Below are 22,893 nucleotides of genomic sequence, written 5' to 3' on the forward strand. Positions count from 1 at the left end.
ATTGTTTCAAAGAACCAGCTTTTAGTTGTGTCAATTTTTTCAATTGTTTGTTTCAATTTCATTGATTTCAGTTCTGATTTTAATTACTGCTTGCCTTCTACTGCTTTTGATGCTGGTTTGTTCTTCTTTTTCTAGGGCTTTGAGGTTAGTATGAGGTCATTTACTTGATGGCTTTTTCTCCATGCAAGGAATGAACTCCATGCAATGAATTTTCCCCTTAGTACTGCTTTCACAGAGTTCCAGAGATTTCAATATGTTGTGTCTATGTTCTCATTTACCTCTAAGAATTTTTAAAATTTCCTCCTTGATGTCTTCTGTAACCCATTGTTCATTCAGCAGCATATTGTTCATTCTCCATGTGATGTAGGAATTTTTCTTCCTTATTTTATCATTGATTTCCAATTTCATTCTATTATGATCAGATAAAATGCATGGTAGTATCTCTACTCCTTTGTATTTGCTAAGAATTACCTTGTGGCATAATATATGGTCTATTTTTTAGAAGGATCCATGTGCTGCTGAGAAGAAAGTATATCCACTTGATGTTGGTTGATATATTCTATATATGTCAATTAAGTCCAAGTTATTAGTTGTATTATTGAGTTCTATAGTTTCTTCATTCAACTTTCGCTTGGAAGATCTGTCCAGTGGTGAGAGAAGGGTGTTAAAATCACCCATGATTATTGTGTTGTGGTCTATTTGGCTCTTGAACTTGAGAAGGGTTTGTTTGATGAACATAACTGCACCATTGTTTGGGGCATATATATTAATAATTGTTATGTCTTGTTGGTGTATGGTTCCCTTGAGCAGTATGTAGGGTCCTTCTTTATCCCTTTTGATTAACTTTAGCTTGAAGTCTACTTTATTTGATATGAGTATGGACACCCCTGCTTGCTTCCGAGGTCCATGTGAGTAGTATGATTTTTCTCAACCTTTCACCTTCAGTCTGTGTATGTCTTTTCCTATCAAATGAGTCTCTTGTAGGCAGCATATTGTTGGATCTTTTGGTTTTTTTATCTAGTCTACTAGCCTATGACTTTTGAATGGTGAGTTTAAGCCTTTAACATTTAGGGTTACTATCGTTAATCTCACTTTTCTTAAAAATTAAGCAACCATCCCTCATAACTGCAGGTAGGACAACTTAATGCCAGTCTTCCCCATCTGACAGGAATCTCAGCCTCATGGTAACCAAGTTCTCTCAGGGGCAATCTGCCACCTGGTTCCTCTCCTATGTCTTTACACAACTACACAACTTCCTCCTTGTTTCAGAACTCCTTACAGACTGCTTCCCACATGTGCAGCCTTGCGCCTGCAGATGCTACACCAGTCCGTGAACCTCACTTCTTTAGACCTCTGCCACAATTTTAAAAGCTGTGTCTCTGCTTAACATCCGTGTTTTCAGTCAGCTGAGCTGGTGTTTTCCCAGTGTACCATTTTTCCTGGGCCACTAACAGGATGATTTAAAAGTTGAAGATCCTTGTGGTTAGCTTTCTAGCTCTATTCTTCACACTACCCATCTCTTCCTCAACCCCTAAGTGCCTGCTTGCTTTTAAACCAACCTCACTGAGGTAAAATTCACATACACATTAATACACCACTTAAACTAGTTGGATTATAATGACAAGGTACATGCTTGGATGACCAAACTCCACTCAAGACATGGAACACTTCCTCAACCCTCTAGAGGCTCCCGTCTGTCTTAGCCATCTCTGATTCCAGGGCCCCCACAGGCAGATATCAACCCACTCTGTCACTACAAGGGCTCTGGTCACTCCCGAGCCTCACATAAAGAGAAGCCTGCAGCACAGCCTCTTTGTGTCTCACCACAGCGGAGACTCAGCCCTGGACTGTGCCTAGCCGTCTGCTTCTTTGTACTGCAGGGCAATGTTCTGATTATGAACACCTGGGCCCCTTCCCGTCTGGGGCTGTGAGAGAGTCATGTCAGTGTTCACATACAAGTCTGTGATGTGGGATGCAAAGTGGGATGATTGTTTTGTTTTGTGGTCCTGGGGATTGAACTCAGAGCACTCAACCACTGAGCCAAATCCCCAGTATTTTATTTAGAAACAGGGTCCCACTCAGTTGCTTAGCCCCTTGCCTCTGCTGAGGCTGGCTTTGAACTTGTCATCCTCCTGCTTCAGCCTCCCAGACCACTGGGTTTACAGGTGTGTGCCACTATGCCCAGTGGATTACTGGGTTTTAACTGGTTTCCAAATTGATGGAAGCCTTTTGTCTTCTTGCTATTAGCAGGGTTCCAGTTGCTCAATACCGGTGCCAACGCCTGGACTGCCAGCTTTGACCTCTCCAGCCTTCTGTGGGCAGGGATGGGAGGCCACCTGCCCATGAGCTGAGCACCCTCACTCAGCCTGGAGCACGGGTGCTGATCTGGCATCACATGCCTTACACTATGCAATACAAGTGGCAAAGAAGTTTGCCCTAGCTCTGGACTGGGGCATTACTCAATGGGATTGGACAACCCCCCTTGAAACCTTATCCTCTGTCTTATGGGGTAAAGAACATTCTATCTAAACTCCTTTTGTGTCCCCATATAAAAAAAAGAGATTCTGGGTGCACGCTCTATTCCAGCTGACCCTCAAGGTTGCCGAACCATCCTAACCTCAATATGAAAATTTCTTCTGTGTCCTGTGCTTCTCCACCATTTTCTTAGCTTAATGTGGAAGCCTGCTCTTCTGAACCCAGTTCATCTTGTAGCGCAGGTCGAGAGAGAGAAGTGGGGGTTGTGCCTCACTGTGGTGTCCACGTGCAAATCTAGGCATGGGCTTCCTGGCCAGCTGGTCCTCCCTAGTGAACTGTCTGCTCACATCTTTTGCCTGCCTTCTTCATCTGTTGTGCTGAGGTGAAAAGATTTCACACATTCTCCACACAAACCCTTTCTCAGATGTGGTACTATGGACAATCTCTCAATTTATGGCCTGACTTTTTCTCACTGGTGTTGTGAATAAATTAACAAAGCACAACTGATTTTTTTTTCTTTTGTGATTGCTGTTCTTCACATCCTAAGAAATCCACTTACCCCAAAGTCATAAAATTATGACTCTCCATTTTCTTCTAGAATTGTTAGTTTTGCATTTAAGCCTATGATCCCTTTCAAGTTAATTTTCTGATTGCTCATCCAGCTGTTGTCTATTTCACTTTCTGGTCATCATGGCATCTTTGGCCTTCCACATGTATCTACTGCCAGGTTCAGCCATCTCCATGTCCACCTGGCCAGGCAGTCCTGATCATGGCCGCTGAGTCTTGAAATCCACAGGGCATGTCCAACTCTGTTCTTTCTCTAAACTGTTTTGTGTACTCCAGGTCCCCTGCATTTGCATTTTGACTTTGGAATCAGCTTATTCATTTCTATTTTTAGATAGTTTAGTGGGACTTTCATTGGGATCAAATTGTCTCCATGCACAATTTAGAAAGAAAAGCTCATCTTCAGAGTGTTGATCTACAAGAGGAGCATATCTCACATATTCAGAATGTCTTTAAAGTCTCTCAGCAGTATTCCCAGTACACATATCCTGCTACATCTACCACTAAACAGCACAAAATTTTTATGTTATTGTAAATGATACTGTTTTTAAAAAGTTAGCTAGTATTATCATGGTACTGACTTTTTAAATTCATTTTTAAATTGTTTGCTGGTAATACACAGAAATAAAGTCTACTTTTATGTGCTAAACTAGTACCTGAAACATCACAAAAATTTACTTAACAGTTCTAGTGGTCTGTGGATCTCTTAGGCTTTCTTACATATACAAATCACATTATATACAACTCAAAAAAGAGGTTTTACTTCTGGTTTTTCATGCATAAGAGTAAACATTCCCATTTTAGTACATACCCTTAACCCTAGGTTGAACTGCCTTCCCTTTTATTTCTAGTGTATTAATTTTATCCTTTAACACTGTGAATCCTTACAAATGCACTTTCAGATGACACGATTCTTTCTTTGTACACCATAGAAAACACTGACTTTCTGACGATAAACCGGGTATTGCTGTGGTGAGCTCCATTCATGTACTCAGTTCTCCAATAACTTACTTGTTTGGAAATAATCTGTTCCCATGGGATTGCTGTATTAGGGAACAACAGGAGCATGATACAAATTTCACATCTGCTTCTGCACAATTTCATTAGTGAGAAGCCAGGGGAACCCAGAAAACAACACCCCAGTGCCCAGCGACCTCAATCCACTGAATGCTGTAAGCCACTCCAGAACCCTAGAGCCACAGCTCTCCATGGGGTCCAGACCCTGCCTTTCTACGACACCCATCATCCACAGCTGCACTCTCCACATGCACTTCCACAGGCAAACGATGGCACTTATTCAAGACACAGTGGCTCACTTGGCAGAGTCGGCTACGGTTTAAACACTCCTTCCAGTATGTTCAAAAGCACTTGTCACTGTGATACTACAGGTGAAGACTTTGATCCCTCAGTCCTGTTCTACAGTGGCCATCTTGCCAGGTGGTGCCCTCTCCCAGGTGACATCACAGCAAGGTACTCCCTAGATGTGGGCCTCTGACTCTGGACTTCCTAGCCCTCAGAACTGTGAGATATTCTCTTATAATCACCCAGTTGGCAGTATTGCTGTAAGAGCAGAAAATGGTCTAAAATACCATTAAAGGTATAAAACTGGCATCCCTTGACTGTGCTCCAATCTCGTCTCCCGTGTGTCACTGACGAAGGCCGTGTGTGCGGTGCCCGTTTTGCCATCAGCCCAGGGGTTTTGATACAAGCTTGCATCCGTGCTGGTTGGCCTGGAAGTTCAAGGATGCCTTTTTATACACTGCTGAACTTGCCACGACCCTGAGATGTCTCTGCCAGTGTTGACAAATGCCAATCCACTTTTTTTGTTAACTGTAATGGGATAATGGGATAGCATGAGATGGGATGTATTTCCTTCTTACCTGTTTCTGAAGTTTTATGAGACTTACACAATTTCTACCTGAAATGCTCAGTAGTAAAGCCATCAAATCTAGAGTTTCTTCTGGGGAATGTTTTAAGATAAGTTCTACTTTTTTGGTATATAGCTACTCGAGGGCCAGGGCTGTAGCTCAGTGGTAGAGCGCTTGCCTCGCATGTGGGAGACACTGGGTTCAATCCTCAGCACACATTAAAAAAAAAAAAAAAAAAAACTAGAGCTTAAAAAACAATATTTTATTCCTTGTTTCCAGTTTTGTCTTTCAGGGAGTCTTCCTGTTGCACCCGATTATTTATTGGCCAAGGTTGCTCATGTCCTTCCCATGACCTGTTCCACGACTGCAGGGTCTGCAGACTTTGTCTTCACTTCCATCTTCATAATTTGGTCTCTCTCTGCTCAAATCAAGTCAGAGGTGATCCTGGCATAAATTTTTACCAATATGGCTCTAGGTCACCTGTCTCTCTTCTCTTCCATGCTTCCTGCTCTTTATTATTTCATTCCTCTTACTTACTGAATTTACTTTGTTCTTCATTTAAGTTTATGGTAAAAATTTTGGTGGTTCATTTTGACCTCCTTTTCTGGTTATGCATCTGAAGTCACACATTTTCCCTTAGGCACAGCTGAGGATTAATGCCACAAATGCTGATATGTTGCTATTTCATTTTTCTTCAGCTTTAGTAATTTTCTGATGTCACTGGTCATCACCGAACATACTTTTGTTAGTCCTTCCCAAGTCTGGGGACCTTCTTGAGGTCCACAGAACACCCTGGTGAATAAGCCATGTCCCTGCAAAGGACACCTCAGAGTGTCACCTGGACCATGCCGCTGACACACCATTTAGGAATTGTATAAGCTTACTGGTTCTGTCTGGCTTAACATGTTACTAAGAATGTTGAAAACTTGTAGATTCATGCCTTTTTCCTATCAGATTCTTCAGCATGTATATTAGAGCTTTGTCATCAGGTACATTCACATTTACATGTTTTTTTGGAAACGACTGATTCCTTTATCATTAGAGAACTCTTAAGGTTGCCCTATTCTATTCTCTCTTGATTACCTACTTACCTGCTTCCTAAGTAAACCTCCTCTATGCCTTTAACTGGTGCAAACTTGAGTTTTCTCCCATCTCGCAGACCAAGAACCCTGCTGGTTCTAAGTCCAGTGCCCCCTTCTCTCTGGGAACTCCTCAAACCCTTCTTCAGAGACTGGTCTTCTCTGGTGACATCTCTTGGTGGCCCATGAGGGGAATTTTGGAGGCATCAACTTTGTGCAAGAGGGTTCAGGATAACAAACAAGCACGTGGACACCTATGAGCCATTTCCAAACTGCACCTATTGGGTCTAGGGAGCACAGGCCCTAATGGTTCACATGAAGAGTGCAAACCTGGCAGTGCTGCGGGGACTCCCCATGCCCACCTGCGCAACAGGCGAGAACCTGCCGCTGCCTCTCACCACTGCTTCGCAGACGCTCTCAAACTGCACACACAGATACAAAGGAAGACTGTGGGCGTGACCCCTGAGGAGGGAAAGTCCCAGTGCCCTCCATCCTGAGGGTGGGGTGAGAACATGCTTGGGGTCCTCCCTCCCAGCTGACTTCACTGCTGTTCCTACAAGGAATTTTCTTCGTAGGAACTTTCTTCAGTACTTTTACTTTAAAATTTCATTTACTTAAAAAACAAAAACAAAGACCCGCCTTTCCTTGTGGCTTCACAGCATTTGCTGAGCAGCAAGGTCTTTCTTCCTGACTGTGAGTCACGTTCTCTGCCTGTGGCATCCCCTGGTGCCCTCACGTGCTGAGCTGTGCTGTGCTGAGCTGTGCTGAGCTTCCTCGTCTTCACCCTGCTTTGCGAGGCATCACTAACTTCTGACAACTTGTACTGGGCCGTGTGGTGGTGGCTTTCTTTCTACTTATCTCACCGGTGCTTGCTGAGCTATTTTGGATCCAGGACAACATGCATTTATAATTTTCATCAAATACGGACAATGCTCAGGTGCTGTGTTTTCAGTGTTTCCTCCCCCACCTTCTCTGTGACTTTGGTCACCTGTGAGTCAACTTGCTTGTCATGGCCGGGAAGCTGTGCTCCACGTGCTCTGGGCTTTTCTGCCTTTAGCTCTGCTCTTCTTGCTCAGTTAGACCTTTTAGTACTTGTTTCCCTCCACAGTGCATCATGTGCTCTCAGGCCAGGCTGAGATTCTCTCATACCAGATTTTTCTTTCTTTTTCACAGTGCTAGGGATAGAACCCAGGTGCCCGTGCATGTGAGACAAGTTGTCTAACACCGAGCTACATTCAACCCAGATTTGTTATTTTAATCTCTTGAAATTTCACCTGGTGCTTTTTACTACCTTCCATTTATCTCAGTATACTCATGTTTTTCTTTATGTTCTTCTTTTTCTTGAAGTATAGGGGCACTCTTAAGAGTTCTCAGAGCTAGTGGCACACAGCAGGAGGAATGATCAGGAACTTATCACCACAAAAAAGGTTTCTGATTGTCATTTCTACATCTGGTCATCTGTGGATCTGGTCCTACTGCCTCATTTTCCTCCTGTGAACTAACTTTCTTGCTTCTCGGATAGCCAACAGTTCTTTACTGGGCATTAACTACCATGAACGGCACGCTGCACGTATGGGTGATGCCTCTCTGTGAAGGCCTTTGTCCTGGCAAGTGCTCGTCCTAGTGAACCCTGGCACTCTCAGGCTGTCGGTAAGCTGTGTCCCGGAGAGCTGACCTCATCCTTCATGTCCAGCCAACCCTGTTCCTAAGCAGGAACTCCCTGGAGCCTATCCTCAGTGCCCTGGGTGTTCGGTAAGACCTCTCCACTTTGGACAAGTGGAACTCCTGTTTCCAGACCACTGCAAGCTTTCTGGTCCTGTGCAGCTTCCAGCCCAACCCACAGTCTCTGGGTAGTTACATTTTACTCACGTTCAGCAATGGTATTCAGCCACAGCCTGAGGGAACCCCACTGCAGCTCTCTGGAGCCCTTTTTCTTTTGGGGAGTTCTGTCTTGCTACATCAGGTTTGAGTCACCCCAACTCCCCTGAACTGTGATCTGTCTCTTTAGATGTTGAGACTGTTGTGTTCTTGATTCTCAGCCCACCCCACAGCAGGGCCAGGGTGAAGGGCAGATGGCTGCAGGGCCTGCACAGTCCCCATGATCTGCTTTCCTTCTTGCGGACCGACCAGTGCAGGCCCAGCATCTTGTGCTGTCTTCTAGTCATTCAGGGTAGGAGGGCTAGTCTGGCCATCTCAGGGGCCGACCAACCACAGAACTCAGTTCTAACTGAGCCACCAGTTCTTACGAGGTTTCATGAGACACAGCTGTGGCTGCTCATGTGCTGTTGGTGGCTGCTTTCCCACTTCAAGCTGTGCCACGCTGCATGGCCACAGAGCCCAAGATGTCTACTACCTGGCCCTTCAGAGAAAGAGACTCCTAGCTCCTCAATCACGACCACAGCCAGAGGCAGCTCAGCTTATTTTTGAGTGTGACACACCACACTACATTTCTCTTCTCCACCAGAAACTTAAATTTACATCATTATTACAATCATGAAACTGAGCTCCTAAAACATGTTGAGACAACACTCACCTTTCTTTTCCAAGAATCCCACAATTTCTTTCACTTCAGATGCATGAACTAATAACTCTAAGGAATACTCACTTGTCCGTGTTCATGAGCAAAGCTTTTTCCAATGCCTACCTTAGTATTTTTGATAATTTTGCAGTTACCAAGAATGAAATAAAACATGATATGGTTAACAGAATTAATACATTCAGCTTGTCCAAGGACATGCTGAAATATAACACATAGCATTGTCCATGAAATATAATAGGTAAATAATACAATGATATCTGATGTAACAAAAAAAAAAAGAATGTCAAGTAACCACTTAATTTCAATGAACTTTAGGAAAGAAGGGTTTTAATTGTGCAGTAGAACTGTAACTTGCTTAAAATACATCCACCAGTATGATTTTAGGAGTTAGTAATCTTTAAACAAGAATTAAACACAGTTCTGATTGATGAGTACAGCAGCTATCTGTTAACATGCAATAATGACTACACATCTAGGAGGCTTTTAGACCCATGAACATTTTGGATTTTTCTGGATGAGAATTTTGGAGTGGCTTAGGGGTCTCTCAAGGCTCTTTCACGAGGAAATAGTCAATGTCAGCAAGATGCAGTCCTGCATCTAAGTCTGCCTGGGGCTGCAGTGTGTTTCCAAGGGGGTCCCCCATGCGGCTACCAGACCTTACGTTCCCCCCTTCCAGCCTTCTCTGTGAGCTGTGTGAGTGTCCTCAAAGTCCACCGTGGCTTCCCCTGGAGCCAGTGGACCCAAAGACGGCAAGCTGGGAGCCACGAGGCCTTTTATGATCTAGTATAAGAAGTCACACCCCTTCATTTCTGCAGTGACCTCTGGCTATATAGGTAGTTGGGGGGTTGCGGGGAGACGGGTCATGAAGACAAGGAGTTAAAGGTCACTTGAAGCCATTTTGGAAGTCAGCTGCCACAATGAGCAAAAACCAGATACAGTGCCACAGTAACCCAGCTACTGGAGAGGCTGAGGCAGGAGGATGGCAAGTTTGAGGCCAGTCAAAACTTAGGGAGGTCCTGTCTCAAAATCATAAAAAACTTAAAAAGAACTAGGGATGCAGCTCAGAGGTTGAGTACTCCGGGTTCAATCCCCAGTACTGCAACACTCCCTGCCAAACCCCCAACACTCATATGTAAAGAGATGAAAGAAAAATGATAACTCTACTCAAGCCAAATTTTTCAAGTGATTTGAGCCTGCCAACAAAGGAATCCTCCTTCTATTCTAGGCAATGCTGTTGCTATACCCCACGGCTGGGAAGAGGGAACAGTTAATTAATAACACTGAGGTATAAATTAGTTTCTTACCAACCACCATCAATGTGAACTCAAAACCTTTTTTCACTGATTTCCGGTGAACTTGATTGGGAAGATTTGCAAATCCAACATAGCCAGGAGTTTCTGGATTTATAAACTGAGTTGGTTGTTGCTAAAACAAGATTTAAATAAAAAAAGAAGAAGAGCCAATAAATAACTTGATTGTTTTTCAGATATAACCACTTAGACCTACAAAAAATAAATAGGTGACAGTTCTAAAAGGACCATTTCTCAGAAAATGGTATTATTCACTTATGATCACTAAAAGAAAAACTAATAATCCCTTAGCTATATGCTAGCCTGAAATGAACATTTTGTTAATCAATATTCTGCTTATGAATTCAGCAACACATAAAAGGTACAAGTTTATTAATTCCTCTTAGTTGCAATTTCTAAGTTGAGATAAATGGAGTTACAAGAAAAAAACCAATCAAGCTTACAAAGAGTACTAAACTGAGTGGTTTCATTCAGTAGATGTGGCTACAGAACAATCTCCAACTAGACCCTGTGAGGGACACACTTATGAAAGAGAGACAGCTCCTCTGCCACCCTCCCAGCTCTGTGGGACACGGCATCACCACAGGCCAGGCAGGGGACCCACAAGTGGGACGCTGAGTATACAGCTTCAAAGACCAAGAAAGAAAAGCGCAACGAGCATGTGAGCCTGCGCAGAAGCACCAGTGCTCCTAAGGGACAGGGCACCAACATAGAGTGGACAGAGAGGCAAACGGCAAGCCAGGGCCAGGTAGCACCCTGAAAATGAGAAGAAGTTTCTAGAAAGACACAACTGATTTGTTAATTAGAAAGACATGAAGCAGTCTCTTAGGATTACAATTTATAAACTGCATTCACATGTACATACAAGTGGAAGTAAATATACACAGATTCTAGTAGTGTTATTTTGCTGGGTGGAAAAATGGCTGATTCTTTTTTTTTTTTTTTTTTGCTTATCTATGTCTCACACAGATAATACTTTTATAAAAAGCAAAAACTGATTATGATTTTTAAAAACCTGACAGCAATGGACAACAAGAGGCTCAAAGCCGCCAGAAGGCAGGCAGAACTGATACTGCGACTTTAACCACAAGTTCCTTCTTTCTCAGCATGTGTCTTAGAATTCACTTACCTTAGGCTTTGAGCCAGCTCATCAGGGCTGACCTAAGCCAAATCATCAAGTCTAAGAGCTCCATCAAGCTCTGCATGATAAACTACCAGAATTTAAAATCACTATTTGATTAGTCCGCTGGGAATGATCTAAGGAGGCTAAATGGATTGTTATTGCTGTGTTCAGAAAAAAGAAACCCGAGAAAAGAGACAGCTCAAAACTCTTTAGAATGACAAATTAGACTTCTTTATCTCAATGAATCAAACATGTAAGTCCTGACTGTAAAAAGTTTGAAAAAATAGATCAGTTTCTCCTTACACTGTGTATATATGATAAAGCAGGATCTTACCTTAGACATCTTTCCTGGTGTCCCCTCTATCTGTTAAAAACAAAACAAAACCCACCTCAGTGTCTGCACATGTATACCACACAAAACCCACCTCAGGGACTGCACGTGTATACCATATATGCTTCTCACGGGCCTCAGATACATCCCCAGAATCATGAAAATCACCTTTTATCACGGAGGAAATTAGATTTAAATGTCGGACACAGATGAAAGCAACCATATGCAGCATGTACATGTGATCCATTCCACATTTTCAATATTAAGCTTTCTTTTCAGCACTGGCTGACTACATGCTAGACACTCTAACTCTTCGCCATCCACGGTGCAGAGGTGCCGAGCTGCAGAGTGAGCAGGATCGAGGCACCCGAGTGCTGGGGAGTCCACAACACTTTTAAAGAAGTCTAGAATCTGTAGACAAATCTTAGAACCCTTGAAGCATTGGGAAACACCAGCGCTGTTGGCTGACCTTCAGAAACAAGGTCAGGAGACAGGCCTGCAGTCCAATGCGATTCCCTCTGAGGCCCAGAAACAGTACAAAGTGCCTTTCACTTTGCTGTTTTCCCTCTTTTCCCTAAATCATGAATATTGCACATTCCAAGTGTCTCTTCTAAATGGAAATATTTCCAAGCATCTTGGAAGAAATGAGGTCCCCAAATACATGCAGTGTATTTGGTCTGGTTATTCAAGGTAATAGAGCAGTAAGATTCAAGAGCCCTTGAGTTTATGGTAAGGTCTCCTAGAACGCCTAGGTTACAGTCTTGGTTCTTCTTTTTAGAGGCCCACTATATGCCTTGGTCTTGGAAAACCTAGGAAATCTCCTTAACAGTAGAAGTTCCCACAGGAGAAAAAGAGACAGATGGAAGAAAAAAATAAATTTTCCTAACAGACTCTATACATTAACCAACTATGTGAAACCGTGTAAGAGAGGTAAATTAAGGTCTCTTGAGTGGAAAGGATAGTCTAGAAAAATTCTAGTAGACGAGAACTGAAAAGAGTAACTATCTCAGCAAAACCTAAGGTTGGAAAAGGAGTAGAGGAAGAGGTGAGGGTCAGATAGAAGCACACACATTGACAGAAATGACCACCTCGACTTTCAACAACAAAAACTAGTGTCTGATTAGGAAAGAAGAGGAAAGCCATTGAAGAGAAATAGAGGAGACCCTCCATATTAAGAGAAAATAGGTAACAGACAACAATTTGATCACCCAGCAAAGATAAGGGAAAAGAACAAGAGTAAACAGAACCAACAGCAACCCTCAATCAATCAAGACAAAAGGGATGAAATTCAAAATATCTGCCATCAGTATAAATGTGAAAGAACCTCATTTCTCCTTAAAAAAAAAATAGGACCTGTGACGTAACTCAGTTGTAGAATGCTTGCCTAGCACGTGTGAGGTCCTGGGTTGACCCCAGCACCAAGAACTTTAAAGTTTTTACAAATCAAGAGGGCTGGGGACGTGGCTCAGCGGTGAAGCCTTGCAGCAGGATGGGAGGTAGGTTGGTTAGAACAGAAATGTGCTTAAAACTAAAGACCAGAGAAAAGCTGAAAGACACCACACCAGGGCAAACCCGAGGAGCGACAGGATTAGCATGAGTCAGGCAGGGTTCAAGGTAAAAGAACTAAACAGCAAAGACAAGAACACAAAGTTAAGTTAATAAAAATATAATTTGAATGAGGAAACATCCATGGGCCTTTCTCAGAACTGGATAGATGCAGGGAACACGGGATGAGAGAGGCAGAGTGGACTGCGCAATCCCACAGACACACCTGACTTAGCAGAGGATGCTGGACTCAACCAAGAAAGCATCTGAAAGAATAAAGTAAAACTTTAAAAACTGGGGTTTACATGTATGAGAGAACAGTGAAAATTGAAGAAAAGAGAGGACGTATAGGAATGGTGGGACAAAAGGTGGCACGGAGGGAAAGGCGGAAGAAGGGGTGTGCTCCTGGCCCTGGAAGGGACTGGACAACCTCCCAGAGCCAGCGTCACCCAGAGACAAGACTAGGTGGAGTAAGAGCTGATTCTACAGCTCAATGCAGAGCAAGCACCACGGCCAAGCCCTGCGCAGGAAGGGAAGCTCTCCACTGCACTTTATGAAGGCCGCATGGTTTAATGACAGATCCAGAGGGAAAGGGAGGGTGAGGGAAGGAGAGAGGAAACAAAAGAAGCACCTTCGGGAAGGAAGGGGCTGACACACACCGCTCACTCACGAATATCAGAAGTTAATCTCACTCATGAATATCAATGCAAAAATTCTAAAGAAAATATTTGCTAGCAACTGGATTCCAGAAACATATCAAAAGGTCCCATCACTGGGGTTGGGTGGTGGCTCAGTGGCAGAGTGCTGACCTAACATGCGTGAGGCACTGGCTTCAATCCTTAGCACCGTATATAAACAAGTGAAAAAAATAAATATATATAAAAAACAAAAAATACATACATTTTTTAAAAAGGCTCTATCACTATAAGCCATCACAACACAAATTAAAGAAAAACTCATTGATAAATGTTGATGAGGTATACAATAAAATTCAGCAACCAATCCTAATATAAAAAATAAAGAAACTACTTAAATATAACTCAGGATTATTTCCCAAAACCAATGTCAAATGCTATTCCCTAATGCTAAACCTACGTGAATTACAATTAGTAACTGAGCTCGAATGTCCATTACTATTACAAAGCTGGGGCCTTCCAGGAAACTTAGGCAGCAAGAAGACCCCCTCTTCACACCCTGATTTTTGCGATCAAGCCAGAAAGATTTCAGACGTGATTCAGAGTTAACAGGAATGAGTTTATTGAAGGGGTAGGAAAAGGGAAAGGGGACACTCTTGAGGGGGAGAGTAGGTGCTCTCAGAGAGAAGAGGGATCACGTGCCTGTCCTACACTCCAGTTTTACTGGGGTCCCAGAGAAGTTTCCAGAGAGTCCTGCCCAGGTTCACCTCTTGACTTCTGACTGACAGCAAGACGATATCAGACTTTTAAGTCCCACTGCCATGGCAACTGTAAGTCCCCTTGGCCATGCTGACCAGTTCTAATTGGATTCTTCATATATTCTTACAGATTTTACAGTTAGGAGGAACTAATCCTTATCTCCAGAGTTTCTCCTGCAGATAGGCAGTTTGCTGAGGAATGTGACATGTCCTGTCCACTTAAGCCAGGCATGGCTGTGGGCAAATTGCTTCTTGGAAAAGAAGGCATGTGGTGTTCAGCACAGTGGGCCCATTTTATGGAATTATTCTTTTAACCTTGAGTTCCCACCATCCTCAATTGTCTGTCCCTTAACGTTTTCTACACATATTTTTAAATACTTATAAAAAACTTCAAGGCATAATTCAACCTCCCCATGTGCCACCCATTATCCAGATTCAAAAATTACCAATTCAAGGCCAATCCCAGTTCATCCACTCTCACACTTAGTCTTCCAGTCCAGGACTACTGTGCAGTCAAACCTAGACCCAGCATTTCACTTACACTTTGGTATGCATATCTAAAAATAAAGGCTCCTAAAATGACATATCTGAAGAAATAAAAGCTTTTTAATGTAATCAAAAAAACAGTATTCATATTTTTCAATTGTCTGGACATTTTTTTTTCATTTTGACAAGAATCTAAATAAGATCTGGATATTGCAATTTTACCATGATTATTTAATACTACTTCAGTGAGTTTTGTGAATGCAGTGAAATAAGGTGAAAACACAAAACAAAAACTGTTGCTGACAGGACTGAATACACAGAAAACACAAACACTGGGGTTAAAAAAAAATAATAATTCTAAGCCAGGCATGGTGACATATGCCCAAAGTCCCAGCTGTTTAGGAGACTAAGGCAAGAGGACCACTTGATCCTGGATTGGAGGCCAGCTAGGGTAACATAGCAAGACAATGCCCCTACCCACTTCCAAAAGAATTTTAGAATAAGATAATTCAATACGGTGTCTAAATACAAGATGGATATTAACTAAATCAAGTTTCTCCCAATACTAGCAATAAATAAGGAATGTAAAGAGGGAAAATGTCATTGACATCAGAAAAATCAAACACATAGACATAAGAACAAGTTTAGGAACAAGAGAAAATAGGTCCTATGTGAACCAAATTATTTTCCTTTTCCCCAGATTATCATAATTAGGTCTAATTCTAAAAGGAATCTCTAATGATGGGCTTTGTTCTTAAGGGAGCATGTAGCCGACCTTCCCATTCCTGTGGAAGTACAGATCTCTGCAGACAGAAGAGTGGCACCTGCTTCACCAGCTATTATACCTACCAACCTAAACCAAGACCCTGTGACAGGAAGACCAGAGCCTCTCTTGGACCCTAGGGCCCTGGTTTTGGCCACTGACCACCTTCATTTGCACACCATTCAGACACTGGCCTCATGTTGCCCTTGACCTCTACTCTGCTGTGCTCCTCCAAGGAAAACGGTGACTTCCACTTCTGTCTGGTTCCTCCATATCAAGACCTTCTCCTGAGACACAAGTATGAGAAAATGGAGGAAAAATGGAGATCACACTATTTTGTGTCAATTATGAATTCCAGGCTACAAATTCTTAGAAGACATTCAACTCTGCTATAATGTTATGAAGCTTCTCTTGCCACCTCCTATTTGTTTCACATTATTATTTTTTTTTAATCATAGTTTGGATCCACAGAGGTTTTCTAACAATTTAATTTATTAACTTAGTAAAACAAAAGCTGAAAAGGAACCGAACCTTTGGAGCACCTGATTTTCAGTGAGAAGGCTCTGATCTAGTAACAGACTGCTGAGCACTGTAATTGATTAAAACCTCAGGTTCAGACCAATGGGATCCCCCAACTCTCAAAAATGTGGTCAAGTGAAAAAGTTCTGTTCTTTCACACTATGCTCATTCCAGATGCTGAAAGCTGTTTACAAGTTCTTTATCCTTGCCTCACACAGAGCAATACCCTCATCCAAATTTGCATATAATAAATCAACTTACCCAAACAAGGGTTCAAGAACAAAGAACACTTTGCCAACTTCTTGGGCATTATAAATTCTTATTTTGCAAGTGGCATTTATATTAACGAAATACTCACAAATGAGAATTGTCATTCATTTATATATGTTATTCCTATACTTGTGTACATCACCCCAAGTTCACAAAGTGATCCCCTGGCTTTCTACACAGGACTCCAAAGGTTCATCATTCCCTATCCAAAGGGATTCTTTCCCACTGAGGAAGGCATATGTATTCTAGTACCCTTCAATCAAGGGAACTTTCTGTAGAAACTGGCCCAACCACCAGCACAAAGTCGAGTAAGTACAGGCAATATCAACAGACTCTCTCGGCTCTTCAGCCAGATTAGTTTTGGTGCACGCTTTTCTCTAGGAAAAAACAACTTTTTCCATTTACAGAAGACTCTATATTTTTGGAATTCAGAAAAACCTGAATCTCATGAATTTAGGTCCTACCTTCTTTCCCTAGGTCACCCTGCTAAATGAGAACGAAAAGCTGATCTCATGTAAAAACTCTAAACTGTGGCATTGATGAAGAGATCAGAGTGGAATACTGAAAAAGTATCAGCTAGACATAACCAGTATACACTGTCAGTGTTATATAGGACCCCAAAAATAACCACTAAAAATAATGAACCTCAAACTAGAAGCACCAGAAAATTGCTTTCTCAGCCCCCCCACGTCATCGTAGTTTTCCCTTATAATGACAAAACTTCCCTATACCTTAGAAATACTTGATAACCTACTACGTGCTGGTCACCGTGCTAGGCAACGTGAGGGTGACCACTACCTCACAGCATCGGGCGAACACCTATGCAGCCTGCAAATCCAGCACAAGCAGCGGGCAGGAACACCAGGCGAGCGGAAGGCACAGGTGGCGGCCAAGGTGGGGGCACCGGCCGGCGGCGCGGCGGACCGTGGCAGTGTGCCCTCCAAGTTCAGCGCGGCTGCGTCGCGGGTCTGCGCGTCGGCAGGGCCCACAGGGTCGGGCGGTGCCGAGGCGAAATGCAGCCAGAAAGCTAAGGGAACCAGGCGTGGTCCGGACTTCGGTGCCCTGGCCCGCCCGGCTCAGCGCCCTCCCACTGGGCCCCCATCCCCGCTGTCTCCTTCGGTGCAGGAGGCCCTTTGTCCAGCGTCGCCGGTGCCGGCGGAAAGCCACCGCGGACAGGCCCTGCTGCCTCTCTGTCCACTTATCGGCCACGTCCATCATATCGGCGCGACGGGCTCCGCGACCCTGAGCTTCGCAAAGGTCGCGGGGTGGCCAGCAAGTCCTCCACGTCTCCAGGACGAAATGGCACCGTTAGAGGGACAAGATGGCCACAGGACCGAAGCGCCCGGCGGACCCGGCTCCGCCGCCTCCCTCTCTACGCTCGCCTGCTCGCGGGCCCGCCGGGAGGCCCATCCTCCGGGCCGCGCGGGGGACCGCGGCGTCGCAGGCTCGCCGCCCTCGGGCAGGGACCCTCCCGCCGCGCCCCTCCCCCGCCCAGCACCCGCAGCAGACCGCATCCCCTCGAGAGGGTCGGCCCGTAGCTCCAGGCCGTGCGGCCACGGGACAGTCGGGCAGACTCACCTTCTGATCCTCCAAACCGCAGAAGAGGTGCAGACCCAAAGCGCAGCCGACCGGACCCGCCCCGCCCCGCCCCGCCCGCCCGCGCGCGCAGGCGGATTGCGTCATCGAGCCGCCCCGCCCTTGCCAACACCTTCCTGGCCAGAGCCTCTCGGCCTTCCTCCCCTCCCCCGCGCGGCCCCTTAGCGCAGGCGCACAAGCGTCCGCGGCGTCCGCCTCTGCGCAGGCGCCTTGCCCCTCCCACGGCGGTTGGCCATATAGAGGCTGGGGGCGGGGGGAGGTCAAGCGTAGCCTCTTCTCCTTTACCAAGATGGCGGCTTGTCCCTGTTTCGCCACAGTTCCTACCTTATGAGCTTGGTTTCCTCGCGCTAATAAGAGTGGTACAGGTAACGAGAATCTTCGCCTTACGGGAAACTGGACTGGGAGAAAGGGCGCTTCTCTAGAAGGAGCCAGGTGGCCGCTGAGGGTAAGGGCGGCCGGGGACGGGCAGGTGGCGGCGTGAGTGCAGAGGGCTGACGGGGAGGGGGCTTTCTCCTCTATCCTCCCCTCCAGGAAGATGGCGGCAGCACCGAGCTGGCAGCGCCGAGAGGGGCTGGGCTGGGGCTGGCGAGCCGCCGGCGGGCTCCTCTAGCCGCCGCCGCGGCCGTCTCGATGGCACGTCGCCGCGCCGGGATTGGCTGCGCATGGGTCATGTGGGGCGCGGCCCGCGCACACCATAGAGTCGCGCCCGTCCCGGGGGACGTGGCCTTCCTGCGCCAGCCGGGGCCCGCGCCCCGCGGGGAGGGCGGAGCCGGCGCGGCCCTCGCTTCTCCTAGTCAGAGGCGCTAGGTGAGACCTGCGGTGTGCTCAGCTCGCTGGCTCGCAGCGGCCGGCCCAGGGTCCAGCGGGGATGTTCTTTCCTCTGCCGCGTGTGGCCTACGGCCCGGGCAGCCGTCGGAGTCTCCCGCCTCGGCCTGACGCCAAGGCCGCTGTGCAGGAAGCCTCCCTGCGCGCCCCTGACCACGAGGAAACCCTTCCTGCTTCACAAGCGGGTGACAGGCGTTGGGACCCGGAGCTGTTCTGACACAAGGCCCGTTGCGAGGGTATTTTTGTGAGTGGCCCCCTTGGAAGGGGGCCAGGTGCTTAGGTTCGCTGACTTAGAAGACGAGGGTCGGCGCTGACGTGGTGTTTGCATTCCGAGTGAACCCAGAGAGAAACTGACGCGCTTTGCGTATTAAACAGTGCGAAGAAACGTTTGGAGAAACCTGTAGAGGCCGTGATCTTCACTTGCAGGATGACTCGTCCTTCAGTTTGGGGGTTTGTTATTTGTAGATCTGCAGTTTCAAAACTACCCCAAGATCTCAGGCAACGACTTCACACATTTAGTGTCTTCAGTCGCTTTCTTAGCAGGCAGCTTTCTTAAAACATCTTTAAGATAAAGTCACAAGATAGTTGAGCTGTTGATAGTTTAATGCTCCTTGTGGAAACAAACCTGAAATACTGAAACATTGGATGAAACCTAGCGCCTTTGTGTATATTTTAATTATTTCCAGAGTGCCCCAGGATAAATTCATTAAGTGTGTGATGCAGTAAAATGCTCAGAAGTAGTGTTTTAAAGAAGCTCAGAAAGTTTTGGTTAAGAATAACCTTCATCTCCAGGGGCTTTCCTATAATCCCAACTGCTCTGGAGGCTGAGGCTGGAGGACCATCAAGTTCAAGACCAGCCTGGGTAACTTAGTCAAACTTTGTCTCAAAAATAAATAAATAAGATAAAGCTGCCATCATGTGAATTCCTATTTCTCTGGATCCAAAACATCAACAGTTAACCTACTGTGAGAATTTAGGACTCGAGGAAAATGGAGACTACTTTCTCAAGCCTCAGTGACAACTTTAGAAGGTCCATTAACTAATTCACAATGGTGAAGCTTTCCTGATACTGTTAGTTCTGCTGTGAGCCAAGGCTGTGTAGAGGCTTGTCTCATTGTACCTAGAATCACTAATGCTGCCTGGGGAGAGTGCCAGTGTAACGCAGAGTCCCTGTCACAGCGGAAACTCCATCAGGCAGGTTGATTCTTAGTGGCCTGATGAGAGACTTTCTTGGGTCATTGAGTCTCTGACTTTGTTGTTATAGTCTTGTGGCTGTCTGCCTAAGTCTCAGGGCTCACTTCTTTAGTCACTTTTACTGAAAAAGTGATTACATGATACTTTGGGCTAAAGCAATGTTTTATTTTTTCCTCCCTCCTAATTTCTAGAATCAGACATTTTACAGGTAGAATTTCTGGTAGGCTGTTTTTTGGGCAGATATGCCCGAGTTCCTCGAATACCATTAAAGAAGAGCCAGATGCTTTCTGAAACATGTCTGGGCATCTGTCATCGTATTAGTCATCCTTGTTGGTGCTTGCTGTGAGGTTGGTAACAATATGTTGACCGTGTGTATGCTCCCTTACTATGTTTAATTGACGTTCATACAAATTTTAAAATAAAACTCTGACATGACTTTTTTTATGCTCATATATGAGTACAGGACCAATGTAACTCCACACCATGAACAACCACAAAATGAAGTTACACCCCATGTACGTTACACCCCATGTCAAAATACCCGGTTCTGTCATGTATGACTAAAAAGAACAAATAAAAGAATAAAATAAAAATCATTTCAAATCAAGATTATATCTTCATACGATTTAGTGTCAAATACACAATAGGGGCTGATAAGGAAAAAGTTCTAATGTCCTTCCCCAGTCTCATTCCTCCCTTCAGAGGACCCTCTTCGCCTCCTCATGGACTCCCTGGGCCTTTGTTTCCAAGTCTGAAGAGCAAGTTTGCTTAACTCACTTGCAGCTCCCACCCTGTTTGACAGGAGAGAGTGAATGTGGAGTTTCGGGCTTTCTTTCACCCCTTCTTTCCCTGCGCAGACAGATCATGGCTCCCCAGAGTGGGTGTGTCCTCAATTTGGTGAGTTCAGTGTGTGTGTGTGTGGGGGGGGGGTGTTTAGTGTTTATATTGTGACTACATAGTGCCATTCACAGCTAGGCCAAGAGGTGTAATAGGGTTATTTTTATTTTCCTGGATAACGTTTTGTTTTCCCTGGAGTTATGAATTTTGTTTGGTTTTTGTTTGCTCCTTGCTTAGTTTTCTACATGTCGCTAAAGTCTCTTTCCAAGGAATTTAGTGCTTTTATCTGGTGAAAGGCAGTGTTCTATTCATTTCCTTGTGGATTGGTTCTTCCAGTGCTTCTGAGCACTGCAGCCTTGGCTGCCTGGACTGTGCCTCATGCCACCGCAGCTCCCTGCGTGTTGGGACCTGGGTTTTCTGGAGCCCAAGTTCTGCCGTCTTCACTGTCACCTTGCTGGAGCACATGCTGGCAACCCTGAGGGCAGCTGCAGGGAGGTGAAGTGCCTAGGGCTCACATGTCTTCGGGTGCTGTGTTCTGCCTTGTGCCTGCACACAAACCTACCATGGTTTTGTCCTCTGCACCACTGTCGCTAAAGTCTTAGGCCATCCTGAGTGTGGAGCCTTCATGCGTGACTGTTTTGGCAAAGGTCAAAGGCTCTCTCTGGAATTAAGAACACCAAAAACAAGATTCCTGTGGGGTATGTTTTCAGAGTCTGCTGACTCTGGGCCTCTTTATTTGGAAATTTGTGTTCCTGATCCTGAGTTTCTTAATTCAGCACTTTGACTTCTTCCCCTTTGCTTTTTCTTTCTTTCTGAAATTCTGTCAGATTCCTGATTGGCACTCTTAATTTTCATTGGTTTTCTATTCCCAAATTATAAATTGGTGGATTATAGTTGGTTATGCATACGGGGCACAAAATGATGCTTATGAATACACTCTGGAATAACAGAATTGAGCTAATAAGCATATCCATCGCTCCACAAACTTGATTCCTTACAGTGAAAGCTTTGACATTTACTGTCTATGATTTTAAAATGTTAGATACATTGTCATTTACTGTGTTCACCACATGCACCCCCACACAGCCTCTATTGAGGGTGTGTGCCCTTAGTTTCCCCTTTCTTTCTGGAATGTATTCTCAGATTTATAGTCCCTTTGCTGAGTTGTTCTCATTTTATTTCTAAGAGCTTTCCCTTGGTCCTTCCCTTTCTGGTTCATAAACTATCTCTGTTTTACAAATGCAGTGTGTCCTATGTCTCTGTGGATTTTGAGTTTTTCTTCAAGCTTTCCCTGAAGTCATTGTTTGCTTCAGGCTGCTCTTTGTTTGTTCATTCATTTCAGGGCTTTTCTGGGTTCTCTGGTCATGTGTTTGTGCCTGGTGCATGCCAATGGCCCCTGAGTGTGTAGTCGTGGCTTGTGTGTCCTGGCACCCTCTGCAGAAGCCTCTGCTGGACTGTCTCCTCGTAGCCCTCATCAGCTTCTTTGGGTCTCCACAGGCTCCCTGGAGGGATGCTCTGCCTGTTGCTTGTGTTAGGGGGCCACATGAGGGGGGGCAGTTGGGGGTCTGAGCACCAACCAAGAAAGATATTGCTGCCTATTTCCAGAGTGGATCCCTCTCCACTGTGACTGTTTGACCCCAGGTCAAAGATTCTGTTTCCCTTTCTAGAGGAAGCTGTAGCAGTCTTTGACCAGAATAGGAGAGGGACAGCTGCTCAGTATTGCAGTTTGGTGTGAATCTAGAGGCTTTTTGCTTTTTAAGTTCTCGATGCTGTTTTCAGCGTGCCTTTTCCCTACTTCATTAGTGGTGTTGGCCTTCCATATTGCTGGTGTAGGTTTCAGCCCTTTCAGGTCTGTTGCCAGCTCTTGTCTCTCTGGTCTTTTAAGGCTCTTATCTCAGATTTTTTTTGTCTTTCTGTTTCTATCTTTAAAAAGGATCCTTGACTATAATTTCAGAGGCACTTTGGGTGGAATGTAGGTGAACTGGGGATCTGACAGCTGCTGCCGCCTCCTCTAAGAGTAGAGCAGGTGTGCCCTGCTGTGCTGTCATGGAGGTCCCATTTTAGTGTAGGGAGAAAGGCAGTCAAGGGGCCAGCAGACGTGGCCTTGCAGGCGCAGATAAGGAAGAAGGAGGAGGAGGAGGTAGAACAGTAGGAGATACAAGCTGGGTGTTGGCCA

At 45.1% G+C, this 22,893-nt stretch overlaps 2 protein-coding genes across 4 annotated transcripts in view; one reads left to right on the forward strand and one right to left on the reverse strand.

The window, feature by feature from the left end:
• Septin2 (septin 2) overlaps positions 1 to 18,404 on the reverse strand; it is a 33,126-nt gene extending 14,722 nt beyond the window's left edge. The window contains exons 1-3 of one of the 2 annotated variants that reach the window (XM_077110291.1): positions 18,186 to 18,404; positions 11,293 to 11,322; positions 9,830 to 9,950 (exon numbers count right to left, since the gene is read on the reverse strand). In XM_077110291.1, coding sequence (XP_076966406.1) covers positions 9,830 to 9,950; positions 11,293 to 11,301 — 130 coding nt within the window. In that variant the 5' untranslated portion in view covers positions 11,302 to 11,322; positions 18,186 to 18,404. Of the gene's footprint in view, positions 1 to 9,829; positions 9,951 to 11,292; positions 11,323 to 17,843; positions 17,918 to 18,185 lie in introns of those variants that run through there. The other variant, XM_077110290.1, reaches the window with a different exon arrangement.
• Hdlbp (high density lipoprotein binding protein) overlaps positions 18,102 to 22,893 on the forward strand; it is a 51,302-nt gene continuing 46,510 nt past the window's right edge. Inside the window, exon 1 of one of the 2 annotated variants that reach the window (XM_076841657.2) lies at positions 18,102 to 18,226. The gene's annotated coding sequence lies outside the window, so the exon portion shown is untranslated. Of the gene's footprint in view, positions 18,227 to 18,646; positions 18,669 to 22,893 lie in introns of those variants that run through there. The other variant, XM_076841658.1, reaches the window with a different exon arrangement.

The sequence above is a fragment of the Callospermophilus lateralis genome, chromosome 9 (genome assembly GCF_048772815.1).
Source record: "Callospermophilus lateralis isolate mCalLat2 chromosome 9, mCalLat2.hap1, whole genome shotgun sequence".
NCBI lineage: Eukaryota > Metazoa > Chordata > Mammalia > Rodentia > Sciuridae > Callospermophilus > Callospermophilus lateralis.